The following is a 9,582-nucleotide window of genomic DNA, read 5'->3' on the forward strand; positions in this document are numbered from 1 at the left end:
TAGCACACTTGAGATATAAGACCCTTACATTGATAAATCACTGTCTGAACTAGGTCTGCACAAATTCCTCATTGCTAAAAGTATGAGGCATGTGTAGCACATTTTCCGTAACATATGTATGCATGATACTGTTTTCAAAAATAAATAAATAAATAAATAAATAAACACACAGTAGTTTGTGCATTAACGTTAAAAGCGCGATACCATGCCTATCAGCTGTATAGATTTTTTACAGAATGTCCAGATTTTTGCCTTATATGTTTGGTTCATTCTTCAATAAAAACTGCGGTTTTCTATCAAATTACTGGCAAATCATTTGAGTTTCAGACTTCATACATATAAGAAAAATGCATGCTAATGCAAAACCTGTTATTCTATCTACTTTTTTAAGTTCGTAAGAGCAATATTTAAAAACTGTCCCTATTATTATTTGGCATTTGTCGCCCCCCGTTATTTATGGCTTTGTCCAGATTTCTTGCTCTAAGAGGTTGAGAGGTATGAGCGACACCCAAATAATATCTCTTGGTAGAGGAGAAGGGGGGGGGGGGTGCGGATACACAGAAACAATCGCTGTTGATTTTTTTACTAGCATGAAATCTGTGTCAGCAGCGTTTTAAAACTAACCACAAAATTAAAAAAAAACATCATTTTTAACTTTGCAAGAGTCCAAAAACATTGCATTGAAAGAATTGCAAGTATTAGCAGATAAGTTACAGAGCTACTTAAAGCGTGCGATATTGAACATTTATGCCTTTGCAGAGCGACATTAGCCGCACTTTGTTGTGCAGTTAAGTAGCTAGGAGGCGTGCCTTGCTAGAGGAGGAAATTCTTTATATATATATATATCCAGAGTGCTCAGTCCCTTACCCTTTCAATAGTTCTGGATAGCTGCTGCTGCGAGGTGGAGTTGAGTGCGTTAGAAATTGAGATTTTTGTGGAGACAATATGCAATGCTGTAGCGTCTCACTGACCAAAGGGATTTTAAACACGCTGCCTATTTGGGATTACTTTTCTCTTTCCATATGAAGAAAACAAAAGTAAGTGTGTCCCAGTTCTTATCCATTTCGAATTACTTGTACGCTGAAGTTGCAGTCTCTGGCCGAATGGTTTTCTGGTTGGACCTTTGAAGGTTTGGCCATTGTTAGTTAGTGATAACGTTGGAGTCAAGGAGCCGGAGTTTTTTTCCATGTAGTGGACAAGGACGGTTTCATCTCTGTCTCTGTATACAGATGGCATGCTATTGAACTGTTTTGTAAAGTCATGCTTGTTTTTATGCACGAAGAAACATGCACAGCATTTAGGCAGTATACATTTTTTATAACTCATTTTTGCAAATTCAAATAGAACGCAAACCTATGGTCTGCTGCAGCAGCAAGGATGCATGCTAGCAGTTGTTGACTGATTACAGCCAAAGACAAACTGACAATTTTGTTAGGCGTTCACTACCCTTTGAGAAAAAGCTCCTGAGTTCTCACCCGGCAAAGAAGCTAGTTAGTAAAACCTAGATAAAAGGGATAGTCTTCTAGTAACCGCAGCAACATTTTAAAAAACCTATAGTGTTATATATCTAGATAATTTAAAAATGTGTCCCTTCAGTTGCTCTTTAATGCGTGCATAATGCAAATCATTTAAACAAAGTTCTGGCTTTTCTTTTCCTTTCATGTATCTGCATAAAACAAGTTAGAAATCCACATAAATGCAACAAGTCAGACAAGTAAATGTAATAAGTGTTTGTAGTGTTCAAGTACACATTTGCTATCTGTGACACCCTTTGCTAACAGCAGCATCACAGTCCTTCTCCATTCCTTATTTTGTTTCTTTAGATATTAACTACATTCGATTGAAAGATGGCTTTAAATAGGGTTTCCACCTTCTCAAGTAGGATGAATAATCAGCTTGGAACTTTTTCTTCACAGGAAGGATTTTGCAAGGCGTATATATTCTGTTTGCAAATGATTGAGGTGGCTGGGACGGGTATTGGGTCTCACATTATTGCCTAGATAAAGAGTCGTTGCAGAACTGTATCGGTTTTGTGTTATTTCACATCATACTAAGTGGTTTCGGGTAGACAATCATTGTCTGCTGCAACAATCAGAAGAGTGAGTGAAAATGTTCATGCCATTAGACGCAGCTGCCCAAATGAGGGAAGCCTGGAAAAAGAGACACATGTGGTAACCCTTCACAAAACACTTGCCATACCAGTGCCATTTAAGTAAAACATTCCATGAAATGATTTGACTTCTAGTAAAAGTTTGCAAGTGGGGCATACAGCATTTTCATTATATGAGTAAAGGTCAGGGGCTGTGGCTATTCTGTGCTATTTGCTCATAAGTGTGATTACTGCAGTAACAGGAGATTAGTGTGGCATCAGATCCCAAAGGTGAAGCCGAGGTAATGAAGCTCCTCCACACGTCATGGCTGCCGTCAGGTTAAACTGACTCACGGCAGGCTTCCGCGCTTTTTACCTGTTATCACACGATTTGCATATTTAGTGAGGGCGGGGGCTGCAGGAGCGGACATTCCAACAGGTGTGTGTGTGCGTGTGCATGTGTACCCGACCCGACAGCCCCGCAGGTGTTCGTTCTGGGCAACAATCCTACCTGCATTGGCAGTACACATTCTACTCCACCGCGCCCTCCAACTGATTCAGGCTTGCAGTTCCATATTCCGTCTGCCTGCTGCTACTTTAGGACAATTCACATATAAATGCATTTAAGATATATAAAAAATGAAAAAAGGTCAGTAATCGAAAGCTGATCGCTCCCTTGCAGAAAAAAAAAAAAAAACATGAGTGCACTCAAACTATTCATGAAGAAGCATTTCCACTGATTTGCTTGCTCACAACTTTCTGAATGAATTTATTTGAAACATGAGGCTGCAATGATGCCCAGTGTCCACAGCATCTCTAGTTTTGATGTGTATTTATGATAAAATGGCAGGCATTTCCACAGGACTCATACGTTTATCTTTGCATAATTTGGTATTTCATGTCTATTTTTCGTGGCCACCAACAATTATCCGCGACCCCCCCCCCCCATACTGCTAGCGGTAATTGCTCCAGCTCAGACATTGCCCTGCATTGGTTGGAATGGTAGAGGGGATCGTAGTTACTGGTTATCATTTCAATGACATTTGCAATTTAGGCTGCCAAGACCAGACAATCTAACACGCTACAAAACTGTGTTTGATTTACCTGCTAAGTGCACACGGCCCTGCACTTTGCGCAGAAGCTTAACGCACATTCATACCTACACTTTGTTAGATATAGTGGATATAATCTAGCATTGCTTTACTGGTGGGGTGTCCTGAACACGTAAAACAGCTTTAAATTCGTTTGTGTGTTTCCTTCCAACGTATTTCCCCCAAGCCGTGTCCTAACATGGGATAAGAGAGTCCGTGTGTGTTGCAAATGTCCAGGACCAGTGGCCCTGTAATACCATCTAAAGATACTGCTGTTCACAGAACCGGTGCATAGACTTCCGATGTAGCTTAAAGACCTTTAAAAATCAGGAAATGTTCGCTGATAAAATTTCCTTTAGTTTAAAGAAAATAACTAACTTTCCCTTACTAGTGTTTTCTCAGGAAGCAATGTTTTAATGAATACCGACGTAGGAATGCAGTCTGCGTGTGTGTGTGTGTGTGTGTGTGTGTGTGTATTTGTAAAACTGCCAGTGGATTTCAAAGGTCGGGAAAGCATTTAATGTCATTTTACACTGGAAATTGTTATCACTGAGGCTTGCGTTGGTGATTTTTAAATTAATACAAACTGAGATTATTACTGTCGAAGTGACACCCCGACTCCAAGTGCAAAATGGGAAAAGGGATTTTGGATGGATGGTAGGAAGATTCAAACTGTGTCTGTTTGAATTCACAGTTCTGGAACACTTCTGGCTAACCCAGTGTTCTTTTGAAGTCACATTGATATTTACAAAGTGACAGGGAGTAAAACAGGTAGGCTACTGCAATATATTGCAGCACTTGTCAGCTCTGACTCAAGAATCCGGTAAACCCAAAGGAGAGAGATAAAAAAGAAAGAAAAAAATCACAATCCCGTTGAAGTATCTGCAATAGCAGTTTATGCTGTCCTTCAAGAACATAAACAGCATAAAGTATTGTTTTAATAAACATTAAACGTACTGTTGTAGATGTTCTTCGGATAAAGCACGACAATCCTAATTCTCTGCATTCTGATAAAACAGTTCAGTGCAGAAAAGAGAGACAGAAAGAAAGGTTCTGCATTTAGGGCTTTGTCTTTGGCTTCCGTTGCGGAAAAAAAGAAGTTGTGACATTAGCAGTTTGTTAACAACGTTTGGTGAGCATGCTGCATGGTCTGGTTGTCATTTCCAAGCGGATCACCCTGTGGGTATCTTGCCCCTGACCTGGATGTTGAGAGATTATCCAATGAATAACCCCTTACAATGGTTTAATACAAAGACCACCTCTGGGCATTCTTCTGCCACGACAGATGTAACTGCACTGAGAAAAGCCATTTACATTGAGCACACACCCCAATTTGGCAGCTCAGCGTGCATTTAGATCACCTTTCATTGTGAACACTACGCAGAACTTTTTAAATATCTGAGAATGCAAAATCCTAGAATGGCACTGCTTTGTAGAGATGCACCTACAGTGTGAAAGTATCGGGCATGTAAATGTAAGGAATTGAAAATCGTAGAACGCTAGTTCAATATTTCAGACTGTATGAAATACTTCACATTTTAACTTAGAACAATGTCGTTATTTATAGTTAAATTCTACTTAAATATACCATCATAACCAAGTGAAATGACTCAAAGTAGTAAAGAGATAGTCGATCACACCATCAGCATCCTAAATGACACAGATGAAGCAAAACTGCAGCATTTTTTATTTTCTTATTATAAAGAGTTGTAGTTAAAAAGTTTTAACATACATTATATGCAGTTTGTTAATAATTTATTTTAAAAGGTATCACATAAAAATGTTTACATAGGTAAATACATCTGATGTGATACAGACATCTAGTGTCACATAAACACAGTTACAGAATCTGACACACACACACACACACACACACACACACACACACACAAAGCTAGTAAAATGTAAGATACCAGGATAACCTGCGAACAAGAAATTGATACGTAGTCCGTTTACCAAAACATGCATTTAATTTGAAAGCAGTCAGTTGCAAGGCCATTCCAAACAATGATTTAGTATCTTCGAGACAAGGTGGGTTTAGAGTTTAGTGGTGGGATTAGGGACATAGCCTCTTAAAAAAGGTAAAAGGTAGCTATGCTCTCTTCTGCCTCAGGAAATTCTCTGAAAGCAGTCTTGGTATCCAGGGTACAAAGAAGTCAGTTTTGATAATTTATTTCATGCTGCTTATGTGATAATTTTCTAGGGAATTCATATATTTTGTGTGTGCGTGTGCCTATGTGTGCCTGTGTGTGTGTGTGAATGTGCACAGGTTTGTGTGTATGTGTAAACAGTGGACAAATATTTTAGAACTATATCCAAGAGGTGATTTCCTCGACCTTGTTTATGGTGTAAACCTATACAATGCTAAAGCAAAGAGTGAGTTTCTAAGCCTAGACTAAGCTCTAGAGAAATATTGATATGTTTCGTGGTTGTTAATGTATTTCCCATTAAGGCAATGTCTTTTAGGTAAATATTTCTTAACTTTTGCAGATAAGACTTTCTTGGATTTTGGATCCATGAAGCATGGTTCATCAATTAAACATTGCTCTGTCTTAGTAGCAATATAACATCACTAATAGATTTCTGGTCTATCTATCACAAGTGAAATTTTTGGATGTACTGTTCCTGACCTTTTTCTGTGTAGTTTATTAGTTGGTTAATTCCTTACACTGGCTGAATCCATGCATTATATCTGAATACCTTCCTGTGTGTATGAAGTAGTTATAAGTAGCATTTTATTTTCAATATAAATGCCATTTCCCTGTGATGTGCCAACATTTCTTACACAATATTTGAAGAAGTTATATGTGTTTTTGTGTGTGTGTGTGTGTGTGTGTGTGTGTGTGTGTGTGTATGTGTGTGAGAGTATGCATGAATGCGAGTGTATGCATCATATTTTATGTAATGTATAGCAAGATATAATGTACAATTCATGCAGTGCAAGTGTAACTTTTCATTAAACTATAGCATTGTCAGGTGATCACAGGAGTTGAAACAGCCACAGATGTGTATTCTTAGAAAGTCTGATAATATAATTTCAATCATTTTGTTAACACATAAGTTATATCACTAGATAAGCATATCTGCAGTTGTAAAGACTGTATACTTTACACATCAGGAACTTTTAGGTGTTAAATGGTGGCTACAAGCCACTGGGAGTTCTTTGCTCTGATATCTTCCTTTGTAAATAACTCTTCTGTTCCCATTGCTGAACCTTTTTTTTCATCTTTTGTGGCTCCGGCCATTTAAATATTAGTTCAGCAGTGGCTGTATTCATAACATGATGATTCTGGCATATAATTCATGAATGTTTTACCCATGATCTTTGAAGCTGTCAGTATGAAAATTTTAGCATTATCTTCTCTGTAATACCAAACAATTCAAATGAGAGATACATGTGCTTTACAAAATCTGTCAGTACTATACTTTCTTTATTTTGCATATAATATTTTCATAGTAATCATGGTACAAGGAGTGTTTAAAGTGATAATGATAAGACTTTTCATAAGAGTATATTTAAACTAAAACTGCGTTATGGTCTGAAATACACAGTCTGATGATTTTTCTCCATTTTTCTTATGCTGTTTTTCCCCCATGTAGTTTCAAGAATATAAATATGCAAAGCATATCCAAAAGCTTACTCATTTTTTCTTGGGAAATTTGATTATTTCTGATTCTAAGTATATTTTACCAAACTGATTTATCGAGAAGAGAACTGTAAACTCTATGCTCATTTGAAAATTATTTTGCCTGGGTGGGTTTGATACAGGTTGTCAGAGGTTATATTGGAAGCTGTAATTTACTTTCTATGGCAACTGGGTCATTCAAGCCTCCCTTATCAATTCTTGATGTAGGGTACCTAGAATTACCTCTTAGATACAGAATCGAGTTTGTAATACAAAATTAGCATGACAAGTGGGTAAGCTGCTGTTTTAATTAAAGGAGACAGTAAAGGCTGGGCAGCCCTTCCTAGACAGTTACATCTCAGGGCTAGTGAGACACATTTTATTATCAGGGAATATAAAACCCCATTGTGAAACTATGTACAGACCATCTTGTATTGGCAAGAGAAAAGTAAGCAATATTTTGTGTACAGAATTAGAAGATTATGACAGAGTGGCATGTACAACAAAAATTAAAACTGCTGTATGAATAGCTGAAAAGTCAAATTTTATGACTCCATTGATGCAAGCGCTTGTATAGAATTGTATGACAGATTGGTAAAATGAGTGGTTCACAAGTTATCTTCTACATACAGCGATAAAGCTGCATAGTCAGTTTATGCCACCTGAAGCCTTGACTGAAGCAGACTTTAAACTCAGTTTTGGTACCATTGTAGAAATAAATGCATACACACACACACACACACACACATATATATATATATATGTATATATATATATATATATATATATATATATATATATATATATATATTTGTTTGTTTGTGTCTTTCGGCTTTTCCCGGTTAGGGGTCGCCCATTCACGCATGTCTCCACACAGAAGACGCTCTAGCTGAGAATCGAACAGGACAACGTCTTACTGTGAGGTGACAATGCTACCGCAGTGCCACCACCGCAGTCTATATATATATATATATATATATATATATATATATATATATGTATATGGGACTACCTGAGAACGCCGATGACGAGAACACTGACACCGGAAGACAGACAACGAAATAATCAACAGTTCAAAAACCCGATGCTGAAAATACCAACATGTGAAATGAGCACGACTGTGTAAGTATGCTATAGTGGCGGACTTTAGGGTTAGGGTGTGGGTAAGGTAAGTGTGCGATAGTGACGGACTTTAGGGTTAGGGTTTGGGTTAAGGTTAGTGCATAGATAATTGTGTATGTAAGGTTTAGTGTAGGTTTGTAAGGTTTTTGGTGTGCTTGTGTTGTGTGTGTGTTTCTTATGTATGTATTGTGTAGGTTAATGGGTTGTATGAGTTACGTGGGTAATGACGTTATGGGATGTTGTGGTGTAGTTGGATGAGTGTGATTTGCTGGTACGTTCGTGTTTATGGTTTAGTTGTGATAGTTTAGTTTATGTGTTTAATTTTGTGTAATAGTGTGTAAGAATGCTTGGTGTGGTTTACGTTGATGTATCTGTTTGTGTTTTGTGAGTCAGTGTTATGGTGTTCGGTAATGTGGACTGTCGGTATTGTGTGCTTTCGGTGTTTTGGTGTCTGCATTTTGGCTGTCGGGTTTTTGGTGTGTCGCTGTAGTCTAGGGGATCTATATCTATCTATCTATCTATATATATATATATATATATATATATATATATATATATATATATATATATATATATATATATATATACATATATATATATATATATATATATATATATATATATATATATATATATATATTTAGGAGCGCTACAGAATCCTGAAAGCCCAAAATCCTGAGACGAAAATCTCAAAAGTTCAAATACTGAAAACTCAAAATACTGAAAATGCAAAATCCTGAAAACACACAGAATACCAACACTTACTATATTCCATCACAAGTACATACAGAAACATATTACCCTTCAACTATATGCAGGGGGGCAAGCCCGCCTGCATCCCCATATGGGGGTCTGCACCCCCACACCCCCTGCTACTTAAATATATCAACTCCAAGATTGCACTTCACTACACAAAGTGTAATCTTGAAGCTGATATATTTAAGTAGCAGGGGGTGTGGGGGCACAGCCCCCCTATATGGGGGTGCAGGGGGGCTTGTCTCCCCCGCTTATTCTTGGACAAGAGTAATATGGTTTGTCTTTTATTTGTTTCTGTATGCCCTTCTGCTGGAATATAGTAAGTGTTGGTACCCTGTGTGTTTTCAGTATTTTGAGTTTTCAGTATTTTGAACTTTTGAGATTTTGGTCTCAGGATTTTGGTGTTCAGGATTTTGGGCTTTCAGGGTTCTGTAGCGCTCATATATAGATATATATATATATATATATATATATATATATTTTTTTTTTTTTTTTATATTATAGTGATAAGGAATGTGGATACCTGCTACTAGTATGCAAGCATTCACTAGTAAACAAGTACATAGTGGATACTTAAAATGTTTGTATACTGAACACCGAGTAGAACTAGCAAAACGAACAAAACAAACAGGAATTAGAAGGCACTGAAACTGTAAGCTTGCTTTTTACCATCATTGTAAGCCTGCAACATTGTTGTAGTACTTTGTTTGGTTGTATTTGATTTTCATTACTGTACAACCTTGTGCCCAGATCATGGCTGGAAGGGGGCTTTGGACCAGATCACCTACCTGGTTATCAAAAATAAAAGTAAGTAAAAAAATGAATAAGCAAAACATTACCTTTCAACTTTTGAATGTGGGTGCAGCAAGGTTGTAACTGTGGGAAATATTCAGTAACC

At 37.3% G+C, this 9,582-nt stretch overlaps 1 protein-coding gene across 1 annotated transcript in view; it reads left to right on the top strand.

Moving 5' to 3' along the window:
- The first annotated feature begins 847 nt into the window (after positions 1 to 847).
- The window catches only part of KITLG (KIT ligand), a 585,654-nt gene continuing 576,919 nt past the window's right edge, over positions 848 to 9,582 (top strand). Inside the window, exon 1 of the mRNA XM_044087862.1 lies at positions 848 to 1,037. Within this exon, the coding sequence (XP_043943797.1) occupies positions 1,023 to 1,037 (15 nt within the window). The 5' untranslated portion in view covers positions 848 to 1,022. The remainder of the gene's footprint in view (positions 1,038 to 9,582) is intronic.

The sequence above is a fragment of the Protopterus annectens genome, chromosome 11.part0, assembly GCF_019279795.1.
Source record: "Protopterus annectens isolate FY-2018-M chromosome 11.part0, PAN1.0, whole genome shotgun sequence".
In the NCBI taxonomy this organism is placed as follows: domain Eukaryota; kingdom Metazoa; phylum Chordata; order Ceratodontiformes; family Protopteridae; genus Protopterus; species Protopterus annectens.